This window comes from Oculina patagonica, chromosome 9 (assembly GCF_052425735.1).
Source record: "Oculina patagonica isolate OP01 chromosome 9, crgOcupat, whole genome shotgun sequence".
Classification (NCBI taxonomy): domain Eukaryota; kingdom Metazoa; phylum Cnidaria; class Anthozoa; order Scleractinia; family Oculinidae; genus Oculina; species Oculina patagonica.
This window is the reverse complement of record NC_135766.1, coordinates 1,816,169-1,839,404: the sequence shown is the minus strand read 5'-3', so window position 1 is coordinate 1,839,404 and position 23,236 is coordinate 1,816,169. Positions and strand designations below refer to the sequence as shown.

The 23,236-nt window shown below is 39.4% G+C and overlaps 3 protein-coding genes across 3 annotated transcripts in view; all 3 read right to left on the bottom strand.

Annotated features, from left to right (window-relative positions):
- LOC144665183 (uncharacterized) overlaps positions 1–11,682 on the bottom strand; it is a 320,693-nt gene extending 309,011 nt beyond the window's left edge. Inside the window, exons 1-6 of the mRNA XM_078526356.1 lie at positions 10,257–11,682; positions 8,989–9,066; positions 6,869–6,931; positions 6,307–6,369; positions 5,133–5,207; positions 4,569–4,676 (exon numbers count right to left, since the gene is read on the bottom strand). Of these exons, the coding sequence (XP_078382482.1) occupies positions 4,569–4,676; positions 5,133–5,207; positions 6,307–6,369; positions 6,869–6,931; positions 8,989–9,066; positions 10,257–11,463 (1,594 nt within the window). The 5' untranslated portion in view covers positions 11,464–11,682. The remainder of the gene's footprint in view (positions 1–4,568; positions 4,677–5,132; positions 5,208–6,306; positions 6,370–6,868; positions 6,932–8,988; positions 9,067–10,256) is intronic.
- Positions 1–23,236, bottom strand: part of LOC144665185 (uncharacterized) — a 292,253-nt gene that overhangs the window by 21,681 nt on the left and 247,336 nt on the right. The window lies entirely within an intron of this gene.
- LOC144665210 (uncharacterized) overlaps positions 17,721–23,236 on the bottom strand; it is a 51,469-nt gene continuing 45,953 nt past the window's right edge. The window contains exon 8 of the mRNA XM_078526398.1: positions 17,721–21,360. Within this exon, the coding sequence (XP_078382524.1) occupies positions 20,354–21,360 (1,007 nt within the window). The 3' untranslated portion in view covers positions 17,721–20,353. The remainder of the gene's footprint in view (positions 21,361–23,236) is intronic.

Genomic DNA, 23,236 nt, shown 5'->3' with positions numbered 1-23,236 from the left:
TGTCTGCATTTGGAGCCACAATGGTTTGCCACAATTCTTGACGAGTGTTTTCCTTATTCGAAACTGTTTTTGTCAATTAAGGAGGTGTTTTGCAAGGTTCGCAATTCTGGAACCTTTAGCCGCTATTTTGACATTTCTTTTGTGTTCTTTTTTTCTGGGTGTTATGTTTTTTTTCGGTTTACTTTATCAAGTTTGCAAGTATTGTAGTTCCACTGCACTGTAATGAGATACTTGATAATAAGTTAAGTTTTGTGCTCAATTTTTCCCTCCATTCAAATAGCTTAGCTGCGTATAGCATAAACACATGGGGGAGCAGGGATGGCACAGTGGTGAGAGCGCTCGCCTCCCACCAATGTGGTCCGGGTTCGATTCCGGCCAGGTACCATATGTGGGTTGAGTTTGTTGTTGGTTCTCGTCCTTGCTCCGAGGGTTTTTCTCCGGGTTCTCCGGTTTTCCTCCCTCCACAAAAACCACTTCTAAATTCCAATTCGATCGGGAATCCGAGGGCCACAGGTTTGTCAGTCGAAGACTGTTACGTGCAACCCTCGTAAAACAAAGTTGATTTATTATTGATTTATTACACCCCTCCACCCATGCCAATAGTGTAGCAGCTGCATGCATTAAGCTCGAAATTCTACTGTTCCTCTGAAGTAGCAAATGCTATTATCTTGGGGGCTAAGGGCATTGCTTCTCTTGAAGGGCAACAAGCCATTTACATGAGACCTTTCTAGAGCTGCTACCTGACCCCCCCCCCCCCTTCCTCCTGATGCAGACACAAACACACCTGTTGGCAACACCTCTCCTTTGTTACTTGTTGCTTCTTTGTTAACTAAAGATATGGGTGAAGCTTGATCTGTGTCTAAAAAGAAGGGAAACAATTAGATGACTCTGTGCCAGGTAAGGCAGAGCATTTTTCCAGGTGGGGGGGCTGACTAGTGACTTGAAGTGGGGGGGCTTAAGAGACTCTTCTCTTAGTAAGTCTTTATTTTTTCGGAAAAAGTGAGGGGGGGGGGGGGCTAAAGCCCCCCAGCCCCCCGGCTCCCCGGCTTCGCCGTCCCTGTGTGCACTTCATGAATTCTTGCCATTGTGCACTGATCCAACTACCAATTAGATCCAAATATCACCATAATTTGATTTTGAGTTTACATACATACGGTTAACAAAAAAGAAAATAACATCTAAGAAAATGACTAATTCATTTAAAAATAAGCAAACCAACAAATGAAGGCATACAAGCTATGAAGGTAGTCACATGTAAATTATACATACATGTACTGCATGTATATATAAATTTCCTGTGGCAGATGATCCTTCTTTGTTCAATTCAGTTTGTTTTCTTTATCATTGCTGTGAGCATAATTTTTATTTGCCGTTATAAATGAGGAGCTGACTGCTTCTAAGTTTGCCAAAATCTATTTTAAACGTCTTACGTGTACACGTACATCAGCAAACTTTATTCATCATGCACTTGTAGAAAACTTGCAGCTCTGATTTGTACTCGAATTTTACTAAACGGTTAGTTACTCATACATCAGTGCCGTAGCATGGGGAGGGGGAGGGGCGGAGGGGCCGCCCCCCCCCCAAAAAAAAAAAATAAAGTAACATATTCAATTCAAAAGAAGCGCAGTGACAATTGTAGAATGCTGTTGGATTCCGTATCCGTAATTAACAGTCCAGTTAACCCAATTCTTTTTTCCTAGTGCTATATTTATAACACTTTCCAACAATATTCTTGCACATTTCGCCTTTAAATAAACTCTAACACAATTTGAGGGAGCAAAAACCAGAAGTGCATTGTTGAGTTATTTTTTCAAAAATAGCTCTTTAGTCGGCGCGATGGACCTGTAATCAGTGAAGTATGTGTGTTTGTCACACCAATCAGATTTCAGGTACTATCAGAACCAATCAAATTGCAGTTTATGAAGGGGAAGCAATCTGACACGGTTTTAGTGAGCGATTTCGTTCGCAGATTTTAGATTAGAATGAGGCGGAATCGGTGAGTTGTGAATTAACCCTGGATTAAAAACATTTTTCGTAACGCTCGCCTGCTTACAACGCACACGCCGTGAGCAAAAGGCTCAACAGTAACTTGTTATTCGTCTTATTCGAGCGTACGTTTGGAGAGGCTAGCTTTCCTGACCGTAGTAAAAATTACATAAAACATTTGTTAAAGCAGATTTCAAGAATAATGTTGTCATTACTTTTGCCGCCCGCTTTGCGAAGTTCGTTGGGAAATTGAAAAGTTTGTTACGAAGTTGCCAAATAGGTTGTGAGTTTGCGAATCAAATTGCGAACTTCGATAGAAAGTTCCCAACTTCCGAATTTTTAAAAACCTTATGTAATTACGCTAAACTGTTGGGAACAAATGTCATAAAAATAAAAAAACTTTTATGTTCAGCGACTGAGCCGTTAACATGTTGTCTCGAACAAATTAGTCTTCCCTGTCTCGTCGTGTCGGCTTAAAATCAATTTTACATATGGGTAAACCATCCAGAAGACAAACGCAGAAGACTCGAAATTGAAGATTATGCCTCACAGAAATCGTTAAATATATTTTTTCATACAAAAAAGTTAACATTTGAGCAAATTTCTACATGCATAAAATTTATTTATCGGCAAATCACTTGCGTGATCGCTGATGCGAAACGTCTTGCACTTTAAGCTACTTCAATTCAACTTTCCTTGACAAGTTCTAAAATCTTCGAGTTCAGAAATCGCCATGACTTTCGAGCAACGTACATGTCTCGTTTCTCCTTAACTACCAAACTTGGAAAGTTCAGTCGGGTCGAAGTTGGGAACAAAGTTTCCAACTTCCCAACAAACTTCGCAAAGCGGGCGGCCAAAGTAAACTGAAATCAACTGTAGCTAACTGTAAAAAATCTCGTTCAAACATCTAATGAACCGGTACAAGTATGTACTTTGCTGTTAAAAGCAACTTCGATCGATAGCTAAAACAGAATAAGTGCGTGCCATTCCGTGACAATTTGAAAACTCAATTAGTTCTTGTTTGTTGAATAAAATTAACAAAGTGAATGAACCAAAATCTTTGTTGAACAGTTCTGACAAAAAACAAATTCTCCAGGTGAACTGCGCTTTAAAGAACTTTCCCGAAGAGATTGTTTTTGATTTGATTCGTTTATTACTTCGTTTATGGCAGTACTTTTCGTTCAATGACTATGTGGAGACGTGTCTTTTTCGAGAAAAACAAGGGTATCGTGTTACGTTCGTTTTTAAAATAACAAAGGTATCATGTTACAAAAGTGAGAAAAACAACGGTATCATGTTAGTGTTTGGCAAAAAGCCAAAAGTATTCCCTAACCAACAAACAAAAGTAACCTAACAAACAAAAGTAACACGTTACTGTTGCTACAAAGCTAGCAACAAAATGACCGCTTTAAACAGAATAAGAACGTCAGCCATTTTGTGACATTTTGATAATTGAATTAGTTTTTTGTTTTTCAATAAATGATGAAAAATTACTTATTGAATAAAACAGTTCTGATGTATCAAAATGCACGTAGTTTTTTTTGTGCAAATAAGTGACTCCGTGGGCCGCCATACACATAGCCCAACCCATGGCATAAACCATCCCAACAGGACAATCACCCAATTTCACCCCAAACCACCCCATAAATCGAAAAAATAACTCCTGCACGCTTAGCGTGCCTATGTTTTTTTTTGCGTCTGACTGCTGTGAATTGAGCGAATAATTTAGACAGGCACATTTGGTCAGCGGCCAAGTTCTTCCTGCTTCTTTTCAAAAACATTCAATATTCGGCTTGATAAAGCGTGAAATAGTATGGCTTCAGCAAAGAAGAGGCTCTTAAGCAAAGCTCTTGAGAGGGTCTTAAGCAAAGCACACTCCTTAAATGGGTGAGACCCGATCCTGAAGAATCGGAGAGTGAAAACTGCAAAGAACAAGCAGGTTAAGAAGAAATATCTCAGCCATCTCAGGAATACAGACAGCAGGAACTTTGAAATTTGTGTAATAAGCCTGTTCAATAAGAAGAGTATAAAGTTTAAATAGAATATCTGATCAGTGACTTTAGTGGGTTAAAAATTGCTGGAGACTGTCACTGCTCTCAGAAGGCTGGAAATGCTATTTTAGTGACCCTAGATATAAAAATCTCCCGGGGGAGCATGCCCCTGGACACCCCTAGAAGGTCACGTCTTTGGCGCTCGTGCTGTGCCCCCCTCTCCCCCCCCCCAAAAAAAAATTAACCCTGCCACGGCACTACATATTAGACAAAAAAACGTTCAAGTTTTGTAAGTATTTAAATAAGTTACCACTGCACTGTATACGTAATGAGATGTAGTACTGTTTAATTGCTTTTTTATACATTTCAATTGAAGGGTGATTTCAGATTACCATAATTACACTTGGCTAATTGGGTGGTAAAGTGTCACCAGACCATGCGATCCAGAGTCCGGCACAATAACCATGCACATGCCCCCATGCACAAGGCCACGGCATGCACATGCCCCCAATTATAACTGTTCTGTTATGCATAAACTTACATTAATGTAAACCTCTATTACTATGTCGATCAGCGCAATATGACACACACCTGTTGCTGACTCTATGCTCTTGTTCCTGTTTGCTTTTGTGCTGAAGAGATTTGAGAAGATTCTGAAGGGCTTTGTGAAGGTTCGTGAAGCTGTATTTTTGTTGGAATCTAATGAGAATAAACAATATTGCATCATCATAACATTGCCTGTGATATAATTAAACAAAACAGGATAACAAGAAAAAAAAGCTTGCTTATATCTAGCATGTTCAAAGTTGACTTTTAAAACAGTACTTTTGCTTTCATTCTCTGACCAAAGGTTAAAATAGCACATAATAAAATTATGCTAATTGGATATTGGGATGTTAAAAGACATAAATTAATTACATCTGTAAACCCAGACATGAAGAATTCAAGAATTGTTATTCAAATTAAGTTGACTGCTGACAGAATTTGATTGGCTAAGGTACTGACAGCTAATCTTGTGTGTGAAATGTAGACTGTACTCAATGCAGACACAGAAAAAGTTCCATTACAATTATGTGAAAATAACAGTTTATGATTTGTTGGGACCTTCAAAGATTAAAAAAATGGTCCTAACTTTAATTTGGGGGGAAAACCCACCTGTTGGCAATACTCCTCCTTTGTTACTTGCTGCTTCTTTGTTGTCTAAAGATGTGGGTGGAGCTTGATCTGTGTCTAAAGAGAATAGAAATAAGTTAATTATTTTAATTAATACAGTAACAGCACTTAGGTCATTCAACATGAATAGGCTATGATTTGATTTGTAAAGACAGTATTCAAACATTGATTATACATCCCAGCAAATTAACAAAGTAGGTTAAATGTACATATTACAATTGACCAATTAAACTATCAGTATTGTTTTCATTTAAATTGACTTTAGTTTGTGTCTGTGTCTAAATGAAAGAGATCACACTCATTAGTGTTAAACTGTTAAAGGTGATCAAAAAGACTTCCAGTAAGTTGAGTAACATAACTTACAGCGATGCCGGTAATAAGATTTTGTTTCACCATACAGAGGGGGACTTGGGGGTGCCCTGAACACCGCAACAATAATACACAAACACCGCATCACCGCAAGAAAATTTGATGAAATACTGTCACCACAATAATCAAGTGACTTATCAATGAAAACGTCTGAGGATTGGGTTAAAGATTAACTAGACAATATTTGACTTTATTTTGTTACAAATTTTACATAATATTATGTTATGTGGTTTTAACAAATAAGGACGGATTAACGAAGATAACATACTGAGATAAATGTAGTTCTAGAAGTGTCAGACAAGAAACCGTAATACCGCTAAAAATTTTGTTTCACAAAACACCGTACGTTTAAAAACGCAAACATCCCACACTGTAGGGTTTGAGATCACCGCATTAACACTGCAAGATTTGATTTTATTCACCGCAACACTGTATAAAAATATGAGCAACACCCCAACACCACAAACCCCCATGTCCCCCTCCATACAATTTTCATAATTTCGATGGCATTGAAAATGGCGTAGGCTGACTAGGGTCCTTTAAAGAGAGTTTCTAAATTAAATGACTTTCTTTGTGCCAATCAACAATCCTATAGCTGTTGCCTTTGTCCAACTTTGATCTGAATATCACCAGTACTAGACACATTTACATACATGAACTAAACAACAGCAACCAAGAAAAATTATGACTAATGAAATAATAAAAATAAATATAATGTAAACAAACAAACAAAGAATGAATACAAGGTATGATTAGGTACTGACATACAAATAATTAAACTTGTTACCTCTGGTTGATGATCCTTCTTTGTTCCATTCTGTTGTTTTTGAAATTTTGTCTGGATCGATATCTGTGACAAGATTGAGATAAAAAATTCATGTCATGCCATTGCACTGGCTGCACAAAAAAAGATCTTAATGACATTATAGGCCTGATCATCTGGGGCAAGTAGATTTATTAGGTAATGAACATTTATTCGTTTGTCTCACGATAGAATCGCTTTGAGATGTTGATGGCGACGTTTCGACTGCAATACTGCTAGTCTTCATCAGGCGATGAGGTCGATTGTTTACGCGTCGCTATTTATAACAATCGACCTCATCGCCTGATGAAGACTAGCAGTATTGCAGTCGAAACGTCGCCATCAACATCTCAAAGCGATTCTATCGTGAGACAAACGAATAAACGTTCATTACCTATCTTACACCACGATGAACAATATTCACATCTTTAATGACAGTAGATTTATTGTCAGGCAAAGAACTTTTCATGCTCACTTGCAAGGCTAACTATACACAACTATTTTAAGACACATGTAGATCGATGCATCAACTTCATGTGTCAAGTACCTGTTGTGGATGATCCCTCTTTTTTCCATTCTCTTTGTTTTGTTTTTGAAAGTCTATCTGGAACTGAGAAGAGGGAAGATAAAAATGCATCAGTCTAGTCATTTTACCGGCTGCAGACAAACAAAGAAACAAAACTACAGTACATGACAGAGGTTAAAAAGAGTTTTCAGGGCTTGAGACTAACGTAGCCAACTAGCTAAAGGCTAGTAGAAGTGCAGTTTTGGCTAGTTAATATATAAGGTTTTGGCCTTTCACTAATATAGCCAAAATGGCTAGTGAAAAAATCAGTCATAAGTGGCAAGAAACTGCATTAATTTTATTAAAATCGTCCCTCAGAGAATATAATTATTAAGTAAACTGTTGACATTATAGAATGTAAAAGCTTTAAACAATCTAGTTGACAAAAATGCATGTGCATGTACAATTTTTATAGTAAAGAACAAAGCCCAATTTTGTATAAAAAAAACATGAAGATTTAAGGAACATTTTACGGCTCAAGGTTTAAACATTATCACACATTGTTTTCACCCTCCCCCCCCCCCCTTAAAAAAAGAACTATGGTTAAAAATTGTGGCTAGTAGAAAATACATGTAAGTTTTGGCTAGTGAAATCAAAGCTGCCACTTGCCACTTGGCTAGTTAGCAAAAAAGTTAGTCTAGCTCTCGAGAGCCCTGCCATTAACGGCAAGTACATCATGCTGACACTTGCAAGCCTGATGGGCAAGGGTGCAGCCAAGCTGTCTGTTATAAAATTACAATTTTAAGATGAAGAAAGACAACTTATTTAGACTAGCAAAAATCACTGCCCTGGGCAATAAGAAAAACTTTCAAATGTGAGTTTTCTGTCTGAAGGGTAAGATGTTTTGAATTCAAGATTGTGTTGTTCCAGAAAATATCCATACCACTTCCACAGAGGATTTTTTTGGTTTGAATCACCCCACCCCTCTGGAAATTCCAGTTTAAAGCCCAATATTTCAACGCTTGAAATTTCCAATGACCTTCTAATTCCATGGTGCAGGGTTATATGGATATTTTCAGGAACTTCACATCATATAATCTGTAAAAATAAATTGGTCTTTAAAACTTGCACATTGGCCTATGACAATACTATGCTATGATAATGACTATAAACTTAAGTCAAATGTTATCATAGCATAGTATACAGTCATAGGCCAATGTCCAAGTTTTAACGACCAATTTTTTTTTGTTACAGAACATATAATAAAGCAAAAACAAAACAATTTCTGATTCACTTACATGTATGGTGTAATGCAATGGCTAATAAAACATTTTTCATGTTCTGGATTCACACCATTAAAAATCTAGACTACGAGCAGTCCCTATTTTTTCGCAGAGTCCGTCGAGCTTGAAACGAATTTTTTTTCGAAGAGTCCGTCAAGCTTATAGCGAAAAAAATTACACGTGGGGGGAGGAGGCGGGGCAAGGCGACCCGCCTCCCCCCCCCCGCGCGTAATTTTTTCGCTATAAGCTCAACGAACTCTTCGAAAAAAAAAATTCGCTTCAAGCTCGACGAACTCTGCGAAAAAATAGGGACTGCTCGTAGTCTATTAAAAATCTGCCTCTTTACTTTTATTCTACATGCATGCATGTTGGCTACTTAGCAACTATAGTCAGCACAATATTAGATCTACCATATTTATTCCATTAAGTGCCCTTGGCGCTTATTAAATTTTAGGGCCTATGAGAGTGGGCACTTATTATATTCGAGGTGGGCGCTTATTCAAGGCTGGGTGATTATTACATTTTCACCATTTTCTGCTAGCAAGTAAGTTTATTTTACAACAAAACAACAAATAATAACAAAACCTGAAGATTTACCAAAGCTGTTCGTTGAAAGTTTCTGTAAAATACTAAGTAAACTTGGTCTTCGGGGAAGTCTCTTAAGTAGTGGTACTTAGTCAATTTCAACCTCATTGTGCACTAATCAATACTCCTCTTTTGCAATTCATTTTTTTGGAGGGGAGGGGGGATGGGGTTGGGTGTGGGCGTATATTCGAGGCTGGGCGCTAATAAACTTTTTCTACCTTCAGGGTGGGTTCTCATTTGAGGTTGCGTGCTTAATTGAATGAATACGGAGGGTGTATAATGTCATACACTCACTTGTTGATGTCCCTTGTTCTTTCCTTTTTACTTCTGTGTCAGCTAAAGAGGAGGGAGACATTGTATTTCCATCTTGAGCTATGGAAAATGGAGATCAAAAACATTTTTTAGTTCAGCTGTCTATTGTTGGTAAACATAACTACTCAGTTGTAGAATTCGCCTGGTCTGCATGTTCTAAGATTAAGTTCGCTGCCTAAACTGTGGGATGTTGGGGGGGGGGGGGATTGGGGAATCTGAACCTCCAGCTTTTCATACCCTTTACTCCAGCTGCCACCCACCCCACTTACCAACAGTTTGAAATGATTAATGCTCAACCGATTAGGGCAAAAAAACTTGAAACTCAACTTTGCCAGCTATATGAAGAAAACACAAGCACTGGGCAGAAAATGGGCAATCAATTTCAAGATATGTGTGACATTCTAAAATAATTATAATTCGAAATATAATGCCCGAACAACATTAATTCCTGGAACAGGATTAGCAACACTGTTTTACAAGAAATAAGGATATAAAAGATGGCTGAATGTAGGCTAACTCGAGACTGCATCAGTTTTTTACATGAAGTGTTTCCAGGGATGCTGATACATAGTATTCAGGTTTTTAAATCTATGTCTAGTAAAAGAATTACCATCCCCAGCAGCCTTCCCCCTCCAAAAATAATTATGTCTCTAAATCTTTTGCCGCCCACCTTATAACTACCCCTCTCCACCCTAATACATATTAACTTGATTTAGCCAAGCCTTAAAGTGGAGCTCCTAGCTTATTCACTCTGCCTTTATGTAAAACTTAAGTCTGTGATCAAATGGGAAACCATTACCTGGTGAACTTAAAAAAAACACACGCAGTGTCAATGAGTTCTATACCTGAGTGCCTGATATGGTCATGAAATACTGGTCAGCGGATACCTTGTTTTGACAGCCATCAATTGGCCATATTATGGATATTCAATATCGTTATAACCTTTTGTTTTCAGCATGCCTATAACTGGAGTGTGGCCGCCATGTTGCGCGATGTAGGTACGCCGTACAGGCTAGGTGCACGGGTTTTCCTATTTCTTATTTCTATGCGTGAACTCATGATTGCCCTTTTTCCGTGATTATGGTGCTCTGCTCTGCGGCCCTTCAGGTCGCTGGGGTCAAGCTCTGCTACAACAGTTTACTTAGTTATTACCAGGGTGAGTGGCTATGAGGCACTAAGATTTCCCTGGTCATGCTTAAAGGGAAAGGATGAGGGTTTCAAATGACTGGTGCATCTAATAAAATACAAACCTGCCAATCCTGCACTACGAGACCTCTGCACTAACTCATGTATCATCTGTTCAAATCTTGCGCATTCTTTTTTCCAGGAGTATGTCTTTCCATACTGTTCTCTCAGATGCATAGCTCGGGCGTGTCTCTCTTTTGGTTTCAGCTCCGACAAAGCACGGATTCTTCTTGCCCAGTCCTCTGGCATATCAGAATTGACTACCACAGACATCCCACCTTTCACTTCCTTTAGTGCTTTAGCTATTCCACATTCACTGGAAACAAGCACAGGGACACCAGCTGAAATAGCTTCCAGGGCCACCAGACCAAAGCCTTCTGTGCGGGATGGCATGACTATTACATCAGCTTGACGACACATCTTTTTTATTTCTTCATAGTCACAATAGCCACGGATGGTCAGTTGATTGCGTGCAAGTTTTGTTTCCTCAAGAAACCACTTCTCTATTCTTCTCTGTTCGTATTTTGGAGAACCAACAAAAGTCAATTCAAAGCTCCTTCCCAGAGAAGCCACTGCTCTTCCGACAATGTCATAACCCTTGAGTGCAAAGTCCTCAAAACTTCCACGACCAAACATAAAGACACTAAACTCCTCTGCTGGTAGAAATTTGACCGACTGATTAGCTTGAATGGCAAACTTCTCGAACATTCCAGGTGTAATAACTTCTACTCTGATGTCTGGAAGAAGTCTGCTGTATTTTCGCTGTAGTTGAGAGCCCACCGCAACAACCAGGTCGGCTGCTTCGCAAAGCTCTATTTCTCGTTTATTCTTCTCTTCGTTTTCTGCAATTGCATCTGCTGTGGCGCCTCCTTCCAGTTTGTGTTTTCCTAGGTCTTCACAGAATACATGAACGAAATGTATCCACTTACATTTTGTCCTGTCCGAAATGAAATAAGCAGCACCGCCGAATTTCCGACCATGGCCCACAACAATATCAGGGTTTTGGAGCTCTGGCGGTGGTCTTTTCAGCCACTCCATGGGATCATCAGAACCTGGGACACGTCGAGCGGTGAGCAAATTCACTCCCTGTTTGCTCGCATCTTGTCTGTCTTCTTCGCTACAGTTGCAGACATAGCAATAAACTCCAATCTGGTCGCTTGACGCTTTAGCCAGATTCACTGCAAACTCTCTGTTAAAAGTCGACAGGCCACCCTTCGAGGATCCCCACTCATTACAGATAAACAACACATCGATACACTGAGAATTAAACATTGTGAGCCTCAAAATGGTTCAAATGGCGTCTGGCTGCTTCGAATCATCCTGGTTCGTTTGCAAATGGATTGCAGCTATGGAAGCTACCGTTCCCAATTCACTTCCGCTCCAAACTCAACACATTACACTGGAATGAAAAATAGCGGTGGTTTTCTGCGATCTAAAGCAAATACTTTGTGAAAAATCGACAATGACTGTATAATTATAAACTTCCGTGTCCTTTTACGAAACGAACAACTTCCAATTCTCACTGTCAGTCACTCCCACCTCTCAGGTTTCACACAATCTTGACCAAATTTGGCGCGTAGAGTCCGGTCTTGACGTTCCTCCCCGAGATTCCCCGAGATGTGCGCTCGGAACAAGTTCGGAAAATGAACCTTCTCTCCTTCGCAGCATGTTCAGCGGTGAAACCTAGTGGCACTTTTTTTTTGGCAAATCTGACTTGAAGCACCCTGAAAGCAGGTTCTGCTCTTAGGGCGGCCGTAAAAATTAGCCTTCCCGGGGAGGGGCGGGAGGAGGTACCCGACATAATCCCGGATGCGGCCCGGTGTCCTAGCCGATTTTGGCTCTCATGTGTGCCCCAAGGTGGGCCTGCTCGCAGGCTAACCCTCGGGAGACAATATTCGCTAGCGGATTTTGTCCCCCCTTCGCGAATGAATTATAGTAAATTTCTGAAATAACTTAGAGACCAGCATAGAACGCAAAATTGCATCGCTATTATAAGAAGTGACTATATTTACTATAATAAATATGGCATAATTATAACAAGTTTTGTGTTGTCATTCGAGGGAACGTTGAAAAAAAGTTTGCAAATGGAAAGTTTACTGAGTAAGAGGGAAACAAAGCTTAAATAACAATTGTTGAGGGGGGGGACAAATTCGGCGAAGGGGGAACAATATCGGCTAGCGGATATTGTCCGGGGGGACAATATCCGCTAGCGGATTTGGTTCGGGGGGACAAAATCCGCTGTGACACCGCCGGCCTCCAAAACCCTGACCCTGAATTAAGTCACAATCCTCTCAGATTTTCCAACAACATTTCAGCGCAACATATCACAGCATTGTTGAGGATGTAAATTGATGTGCAGGAGCTCGCACACCCTGTTGGAATATGTTGCGCTCGGTCCCGTGAACAGAAAATCCTTAAAAACTCGGGAAAAAAGAATGATCCGATCAAGCGAATTGTGGTTTTAGTATAAGTACATGAAATTCTTGCAACCCACGAGAAATGAGCGAATTCTGTCTTCAGGCCAGGTCGACCAGATCAGTTTTACAAACAGCTTGTATAGCGGATATTTGTCAAAACTTTATAAAATAGACTTAACTCAGCCGTGATATACAGTATCTTGAATTTTGTAACGGTGGATCCAGGAGTTGGGGCTCTGACATTTCAGTGAAGGGAGAAAAACGCAAAAAATACGAGAGTCTTAATGATCTACACTTCAACCACTAGCCCGCTACATTTTTAATTCATTGTCATTATTTTATTTTGCCATCACACGGACATCTAATGACCTTTTTGAAACTGTGTTTATTTATTTATTTATTTTTTTACTTTTCTGTAATATCTGTATCTGGACGGCACCAGACGTTTATTATATTTTCTTCAATTACCACTACTACGCCAGGTCCAACGCTAAAATAACAGAATTTATTTGGGCGTATTTCTTAAGCCTCTGTAAACACGTATACTGTTTAACCATCAAATCTTCTGGAGGTACTCATTCTTTCGGTAAAGCAATTGACTGACGTTTTTTTAAATAAATATTAACAAATATTGCATAAAACAAACAAAATTGGAACATACCAATGATCTTAAAACATACCTTTTTCGTTTCTATAGCAGAAATTACCTTAAAGCCGGAATTTAATTTGTCAAAGTCAAATTATATGGTAATTATCGCACATCAACTCTGATATGTGAGGCCTGCGTAGACTGCAAAGCAGTCGTTTTTTCTCTAAAGTCGTTGGAAAAAGCGCTTACCGTATTTACTCGAATAAGCGCCGCCCCGAATAAGCGCCGCTGCGCCGCCCTCGAATAAGCGCTGCATTTAGGACCAAAAAGTTATTCAATAAATTCCTGTTTAACTAAAAAAAAAACACTACAAAGCAACTCTAAAGGAAACTTAAACGTTTCTTTCAAACAAAAGCGATGTTTTGCAGTCCAGAGTGATTGTTTTACCGCTCGCCCATTAGTTTTTCTATCCAGCATTCTAACAATACGTGGTTTTGTAAATGTTGTGAAGGCCACGAACTTTGCCAGGACAGCTAGGCTACCTTTCTCTTCAGCAAGAGACGAATAAGTAAAAGCTGTAAAAGATTAAATTCTTTGTGGCGTCCAAATTTTAATTAAGCGCCGCCCTCGAATAAGCGCCGCACTTGAAAGGCGAAAAATTTAATAAGCGCCGCGGCGCTTATTCGAGTAAATACGGTATCTAAGGCGCGAAGTGCCGATCATCCCCCAGTCCCACTCACAGTTTTGGCATTGGCTCCAGACCTCTCGTTCCAAGACCGAGCGCGTTCGCAAAAGATACGACTGTTTTGCAGTCTAAGGTCTGTGACGCGAAATCATCTAATGAGAAGAATTGTAAAGACATTTTTGGTCAAAGTCGAGTTTTACAATATTACTATACACTTGATGTTAAACTTTGTCGTATAAAACATGGGTACACATTGCATACAGTATAGTTAGAGCGTTTTTTCACTGGACTTTCGAAAGTATTAAAATTTACGTTTGTTTTGGTTCTGCATCACTACGATTAGTGATTGGTTTAAAAATCTCGCGCCTCTTTCTTGACCAATCAGAATTTAAACCCAAACCAATCATGATCCGCGTATACGTTTTCCAGTGCTTCGTGCCAGCAACAAGTATTCACTTTGAGTTTTGATTGGTTCACTGGATTGTCTGTGTCCTTTGTGATTGGCCAGAGTGATTAGTGTGGTTTTGGTTTTACGACACTCAATCGAAAATCATTCTAAAGCTACAAACAGCACTATCGACTGTATAACATACGCACATTAGTTATGTAAGATATATTTTTCATATTATATAATTATTTTGAAATCATGTGTGTGACCCTTCGCAGCTAGGGAGGAGGGGGTGGGGATGACGTTCTTCCTTCCTACTAAACGTATGACACACAATTAAAAATACGAGAAAAATGAGGTCAATGACATCTGATAAGTTATGTTTTTAGATAATTTGTATAGAAAAAGTTGCATATTGAAGGAGTAAGGTTTGTTTCCCAGATGCAAAGGTCCCACTCCGACCTATAATCAAATTATTTAAGTAAAAATGCGGTCTTATTATTAAACTGGCTAATTGAATTTAAAAACTTACTATAACCCACTAACGGGGTTGAAATTATTGCTTGGTGCATAATTTTGTATCGGAAGATACAAACTTATACCAAAATATCGTAGAACATTAAGCCTTATAAATTATTCAACACCAAGAATCTACGTGCGGACCTGCTTCTACTTGCATGAGCGTTGCTTGTATGTGTGGGTTGTCTTAGTTTCACAGTAAAGCATCCACACTGTGCGTATTACGCAGGGCACTTCTCGCATTGTATTTTCACCATTCCACCGCCATTATTTACAGAGTTTGTATCATAAGCAACCTCCAATCCATTCTTCTCCATTAAAAGATTTGTACTGCGAGTGGACGGGCCATTGAAACTGGCACAAATTGTGCTGCTTTGTAAATGAGGAATGAAGTTAATCTCCTTTGGTGGTGTACTGGTCTTTGTTGAGTTTACCTGGTCAACATCAGTATGAATACATTTGTCGTTCAGTGTGTGAGTGTATTTCTCGCTCTCAGATCAGCGCAGTTTAACGTGACCTCATCTGAATCATTCGAATCTCCATTTGTCACGCACAACACCTACATATTGGGTTCAGTCATTGAATGAGCACGGTTGCAATGTGCTGCGTTATTCAAATTTACTTCGCAATTACCACTCAACACCGCCAAATCTGCATTAAAAAGACCACTGTCTTCACAAGAAGCTGTCTCGACCACCTCTGTCGTCTCAAACTTGGAAATTAAACGAAATTCGTCTTGCTAATCGTGCCAGCTCGGCTACCGGGCTCACACGAAGAAGCCCTTAACGGCCATGCCCTTAGGGCGTCTTCATGTAAGCACGGTAAACAGGCTGTTTCGTTTACCAGGACAATTTTTGTTGTCTGTTCATATGGAAAATTTCAGCCCGTTTGACTGGGATAAAATTTTGCATCATTCGCAACTATCGTAGCTTTATCGACACTTGTAACTTTAATAATAAAGCCTATTCGCATATTTTTTAAGTGGAAATACATACAAGGCAAAATAATGCTTCTCGGTAACTGGGCCAGCCCGGTCAAACGGACTCATAAAGAGGCCCTAAGAAAGGTATCTATTGACTTACTTGACTTATGGCCAAAGCCCTAAGTGGGCATAGGGCCGAAAAAAGGTATCTATTAGCTAGGGGCAAAATAAAGCTCGCTTCACACCTAGATTGGTCTCCTTTAGAGGAAGACGGGCATCCCCTCCCTTTAACATAACATTCCCTCCGGTAAATATCGCTTCTCATATTTTGTTTTGTACCAAGTAACGGTCTTACAACCGAACGCAAGATCAGACGCGCCACAGAATTATTCTCGTTCGTCTCGTGGCGAATTCAAGTAAATAAGCATTTGTGGAACTCCTAACTCTTATCTTATCTTAACCACATTTCCCAATATTTTGTTAATATGACCATAAGTTACATGTTCGTATGCGTAATTCTTCGAGTAAGCTTTGAGTAATTTTCCTGCAGCGCGGAACCAAGCATGGCTTTTATGTTCAAAGCAAAAAATACAAACTAAACGGTGTTAAAGGTGAGAGAGCCAAACTCTAACCAAATTCTGATTGGTTAGTGTCTATGAGAGTAAAATGTCAATGTCACTCTCTCCTCCCCAGAGGCCTCTCATTTTTTCGTGCGGGCTGGGAAATGGGGAGAGGTAAAAAGTAAGCGCGCGGACCCTGGAGAGAATGACAACGAAAGCGCGCTGGGGACATTGGGAAAGGAAAAGAAAAGGCGTCGTCCTCCACGCTTCTTTTATTTGTGTTTTTTTGCCTCCCCTTCATCCACTGAAGGGCCCTCTGCGGAGAAGAGTCAATGTCAGGCTCAAGAAATCACAATTATACCAGACTCGTACCCAAGACTCTGGATCCAGAATACAGTGCAAGCGCACTGCTCGTTAGGCCACTTTGTCGGCAAAACATCCTGCAGATCTAAAAGAAATGCCGGAGCAAATCCAAAGGTTTTCAGGAACTGTAGGTTAGGATCAAGGTTAAGTCTACATACGAGTTTCAGTGGTCCATAAGGTCGGAGCTTATCCCGGTTTTCGTAGCTTTCAGTGACTAGAAGCATTTCTACCCCTCACCACAAACCACAAACGCCGGCTCCGGCCAGTCCCGATTTTTAAAAACGCTCCGAGTGGTTAATCCCATTCAGCCAATCAGATTTGACCAGAAGTCCGTTAATCGCAGACATTATAATGGGGACCGGCCAGTGTCCGCGTTACTGGCATGTTGCTGACCAATAGGAAGGTGGGCTCTTTTTCAACTCCGCTTCGTGAAAAACAAATAACACGCGAAACGAGAACAAATATCTCACGATATTTTTTTTTCATTTTTCCACGATGTTTTCTCTCATGATATTCTTTCTCTCGGTTGTATTTGTCCTCACTCTCGTGAAGTAAAAATATCTCACGGTATTTCTACTTCACTAGACCGGGTGAGCCTGTATAGCTGGCGGTTTTTTTGGGGGAAGGGGGGGGGGGAGGCTTTAAAGCGCGCACAAGCAAGCGAGAGGCTTGGGGAGTTCGCCGCTTGCTTGTGCGCGCGTTAAAACCCCAACAAAACCGCCAGTTACGCAGGCTTAACCGGTTTAACAGGTTCGGTATTCCTCTTGACCGCGCGAATAATCAAAAACGGCGGGAAGTTTTGGGAAAAGAAAACGTTGAATAATAAATCTCTTAAGACATTTTAGTGTGTTAAGGGACGGACCATTAATTCCTTGGAGGGGAGGGGGGTATGAAAAATATTCCTCTGCAAACTTTTTTTAGTTTATGCACCTCTGCAAACACTTGTATTTTGGCGAGCACGTAGGGCCTGTCGAAATACTGCAAGACTCGTAGAAATATACAGCGATAATACTCACTAAAATGTCTAATAAGATACACGTACAACTTAGAACCTTGCATCCAAGGCCACTCTAGCAAACATATCTGTTCAATCAAAATATATTTTAATTTGTGGTAAATGCTCTATTTACAAACTAAATAAAGAAGGAAATATGATTTTTACGATAAAAATTGACTCGGACGGTCAAATTGGACCCCTCTTGGCCATGTGAATGGCACAGACATTAATTTCACGCTATGTACAATTGCCATTTGAACAGCACTAGTCATACACAGTATACACTATAGCTTAAGAAAAAAATTGTTCTTGTTATGATTATAAACTGGAAACATCTATCTCCAGTCAGTCCAAACCTCAATGTGAGGTACTTCAATGTCTTTCATTGCCTAAAAAGGCTTTTTAAGCTTTAACATTAGACTATAAAAATATATGTATAAAATTAATATAAAAAAAATACATAAAAAATATGCCCTGTGTGCGATATCTAACACTTATTGCACTGCGTTCCAGTACAAACAACTGGTATTTACATAGCAGTCTCGCATCTAGTAAAAAAAAAAAACAGTTTGAATAAACCATCTATCGTACCCTAGAATCTAGAATTTTGCGTCAAAAAATAAACTAAATTGTGAATCTTAGACTCCACATCTATTTATAGTCAGAATGCTTCTAAATAATGACTACAGTTTACACAGTGGAACCTCAAAATAACGAGTCCCTGTTATAACAAATATACTTTATCAGTGCCTTGGTACTTCGTTATTTAGAGCTTTCACTGTACAGCAACAACCAATTTTTTCCAATTATAAATTCGTTTAATAAATGTCTTATTAACCTAGCCTACTCAGCACTTTCTGAAAGAACATCAGCCCTTGGTCTTCTCTGTACAGATGTCGCTGCCCTTGATCCATACTACAGTCAACTCTCATCTTGCGGACACCCCGCTATTGTGGACACTCGCTATTACGGACAAATCCAGATCCCGGCGAAAGAGTTTGATTGGACATGACTCCCGCTACTACGGACTCTCGCTATAACGGTCAGTAAACGACGTCTCGAGCGTGTCCGCTACAACAAGAGTTGACTGTATTAAAACCTAAGGCTGATAATCTCCCGGAACGGTCATTGCGATTTTTTACCAAAAGATATCTAACATCGGATCCCTGTTTAAAACTGTCCATAGTCTCTCTGTTTCTCAGATCGTGTAGCGCGCGAGAATTAGCCACAAACAAAGCGGTTTTACCGAGTGTCTGGACAACGATCATCTGCTAAACAAAGAGACTGTGAACAATTTAGTCACAACTATTCAATCGTTGATAAACACTAATCCAGGATTAAAATGTAACAGAGGTTTAAATTCTGTTGTTTAAAGGAGCTAAGTCACGGATGACGCACATTGCAAATTTCATTGAGTCCAAAATGTTTGTCTGTTCATTTCTGGTTTATTTTTACCACTCTGTTGTTTTTACCTCAGTTAATTACTTTTTTATCTGGAAGTAGTTTTGTACAGTGAAACAAAAAAAAACTCCGACTTCTTGTTTATCTTGACATTGCTCCTTTCAGTTTCTTGACACTACAGACTTGACTGGACAATATTCTGTAGTTTTAAATTGAATGTTGCTTTGTACAGTTACACTGAAACAAAAACTACTTATAATATTATATTTCTTGATACTGACCTTCGAATTGCTTGACATTTAAAATTTACTGTGTAAAAAAGGTACTTACAATAGAATTCTGCTCAGGTCCTTGCCCCGGGGGCGGGATAAAGCCGGACATTTCTCTATAACATAATTTTATTGATACAATATTTTGTAAGTTTAACTTAATTCTTTTCATTTTCTATATTAACTTGACCCAAATCATTTGCTAAACTACGTTGAATTTTGAGAAAGATGCCTACAGGACTTGAAAATAAACGACAAAATATTTAACAATAAATTTCAATACAAACACTGTAATACTAAATAGCTTCCGTGTTTGTTGCTAGCGGAGTAAGCCATAATTTTGTCTTGTGCCTTCTTAGCAGTAAGGGCCACGCTAATTAAATTTTACGAAGTGTCCAAGTGACAGCCGGTCAAGGTGTTTTACAATAAACTAAATGAGCGACGATCATTTAGTGTTTTGAAAACCTTGACAGGCTGCGGTCATTTCATCGCAGCGTTAATTTTAAGGCTTATTAGCCGTGATGTAAACTACACTTAATGCGACGCCTTAATGCTTCTTAGTTAAATTTGGTTCACACACGTTGTAATAATACAATAATTTCGCTTTCGTTTGGTCCTGTAAATACTTAATTCGAATGTAAACCAGGTCTAACGTAGAACGCGTTTAAATGATCGGCCCTTAGTTTCTATCACATTAAGTTTGCCATGTCCTAATCAGCCAAATGATTCTCCTCTAATTCATAGCCGTCATTAAAATCGTCACACAACACTCACGAGATGTGTTGCGTGACAACTAAACTAGGAACTCCACAGGAAAGTAGTGATAACCATATTGTCATTAAGTTTAAACTTGCAGTTGATAAGGTAAATTAACTAACAATTTGTAGTTTGACATTGTGTTAGCTGGCCGTCTGTAAAATCAAACAAAATAAGCGTAAAGCGACAGTTAATTCACCTCATCAACTTCAAGTTAATCTTAAATATTCACACATGCCCACCAACACTAATTCACTGAGCATGCCTCAAGAAGAACTCTTATGTGTCTCTCTTAACTAAAAAGGCTTGGCACCCTTGCTAAGAAGATACGTCACTGCCTCGGATTTACCATGTCTTTGTGCAATCATTAGTGGCGTTGAACCATCCTTGGCTCTGGATTCAATGTCAACTCCGTAAGAGAGGATCTTCTCTATAACAGCAGTGTTACCACCCAATGAGGCAAAATGCAACAAATTCCATCCATCGTTGTCTTCTAATGATGCATCAGCGCCCTTTGCAAGCAGATACTCCACAGCCTGTAGCTTGCCATGACCAGCAACGTTCATCAGCGCCGTGACACCCTTGTTATTTATTGAGTCAATGCTAGGCACGTGACCAAGCATTAACTCAATAATAACAGGGTTGCCACCCTGTGAGGCACTATGCAACAAATTCCATCCATTGTTGTCTTTTAATGATGGATTAGCTCCCTTTTTAAGCAGATACTCCACAGCCTGTAGCTTGTCATTATTAGCAGCTAACATCAGTGGCGTGACACCCTTGTTATTTATTGAATCAATGCTAGGCACGTGACTAAGCATTAACTCAATAATAACAGGGTTGCCACCCTGCGAGGCCCAATGCAACAAATTCCATCCATTGTTGTCTTTTAATGATGGATTAGCGCCCTTTTTAAGCAGATACTCCACAGCCTGTAGCTTGTCATGACGAGCAGCTAACATCAGTGCTGTGGAACCCTCGTTATTTATTGAGTCAATGCTAGGCACGTGACTAAGCATTAACTCAATAATAACAGGGTTGCCACCCTGTGAGGCACTATGTAACAAATTCCATCCATCGTTGTTTTCTAGAGATGGATTAGCGCCCTTTGCCAGCAGATACTCCACAGCCTGTAGCTTGTCACTGTAAGCAGCAACCATCAGTGGCGTGATACCGTCATCATCTCTGGAGTCAATGGGAAATCCACGAGATAGCAACGATTCAATTTTGGTAACATCACCGTCCTCTGCCGCATCGTGAAGTGAATTCCATTCATTCTTATCCTTGTCCACAAAATCGATGCCTAAAATAATTGATAAAAATTAATATCAAAGAGACAGACAAGTGATTTTTGTACGAGATGACGGAGATGCAATGAACGTGCCCAGCTGACGCGAAAAACTGACTCTTGAAAACATCCAGCTGTATCGTACAACATGTCGCTAAATTACCCTTTTAATTCAGTGAGCATAAGAGTAGTATTTAACTTATATCTAAAACTATACAGCGTTAATTAACCACACGATTATAGTTGATCAAAGTGTGCATCATTTTTACCTCATGGTAATGAGGTGTAGTGATCATTCTTGAAGTGACGTGTTTCCCTCACTCGACCACTCGCTCACTCCATTCTGATATTAAACCGCAATAAATTCATGCATTTAACGGTGAACGTGCTGACAGAAAGGTTCTATAAAGACGCCATTCAATGCATGTATAAACAAATTATTCTCCAACCTCGTTCCCAGGGTCTCTCTCTTTCAGGGAACTGAGCTGAATTTTCACAAAACAAATTGAAAGAGGTTAAGTTACACTTATCCTCTGGTGATAAAAGAGAATAGAATCCGCTCTACGAAGCCTCAGAGCATAGGCTATCAATGAGCCATTCACGTAAGAAAACATTCAAAGACGCGTTTTAGTAAACACAACATTCATGCACGTTTTTGTTTCGCGTCACATCATCTTCGTGTCACGTCATCCGTTCTTCATCTTTTTGAGTCGTGCAAACGCGCATCTTTCTGTCAAATTTTATTCGCTGCTCAAAATAACGCTATACGTGCTGGCAGAAAAGTAAACATATTCACAAAACAAATTTACTTAATTAACGCTAAAAAGGATCGAAAGGTTACACTTAAATATTTTTGTGATGAAATAGAATTCGCGCTACGAAGCCTGAGGGCACGAACCATCATGACGCAATTCTCATGGAAAAATAAAACATTCACAGGGAAATAAAGTGAGATTGTGTTACATTATTGAACGCTTATTTAAAGAAAAAATCTATCAATGAATCTATCAATGACCCATTTACGCAAGAAAAAAATTAAAGGCAAATTAAGTGAGATTGTGACATTACTGAAAGCAGCTATGAACTACATATAGTTACGCTTAAATTGTTATAAATAATTATTACGCTCGCCATGCGACGTGTTTTAGTTAACACCACATCGTCCACCACATCAACGGCACGTTTTTGTTTCGCGTCACGTCATCCGTTTTTTCATTCTTTTGAGTCGAGCAGATACACGAAGTGCTCGGGCGTATCTTTTCTCTCAAATTTTATCCGCTGCTTAAAAATAACGCTTTACGTGCTGACAGAAAAGTAAACATATTCACAAAACAAATTCACTTAATGCTTAAAAGGATCAAAGATAATACACTGACCGGTAAATATTTTGGTTGTGAAAACTGAATAGCGCTAGACGCCTGAGAGCACGAGTCATCAATGACGCAACTCACGTGGAAAAATAAGGCAAAGTGAGATTGCTTTACTTTATTGGACACTTATTTAGAAAAAAATACGGAGGTCGGCACTACATTCATCGAATTACCATGAGGTTGCACGAAGAGCCTTTGATTGATTTTGAAAATAAATAATTTTTCTCCCAATCTAGTTGGCTATTTAATTTGTCGCAACAGCAAACTTTCACCATACAGCACTTGCGTGTTAGCAGCTTTTAATAACTACAGTGGAACCTCGATTTAACGAACCTCTATATAACGAAGTCCTCGGTATAACGAACGATATTCTTCAGCCCGGGCAAAGTTACAGTAAAATGTATGGAACAGAACCTCGATATAACGAACCTCGATATAACGAAGTCCTCGTTATAACGAACACAATCCGGAAGCCCAAACGTAAAAAGTACCCCGATATAACGAATTTCAGTTAAAACGCG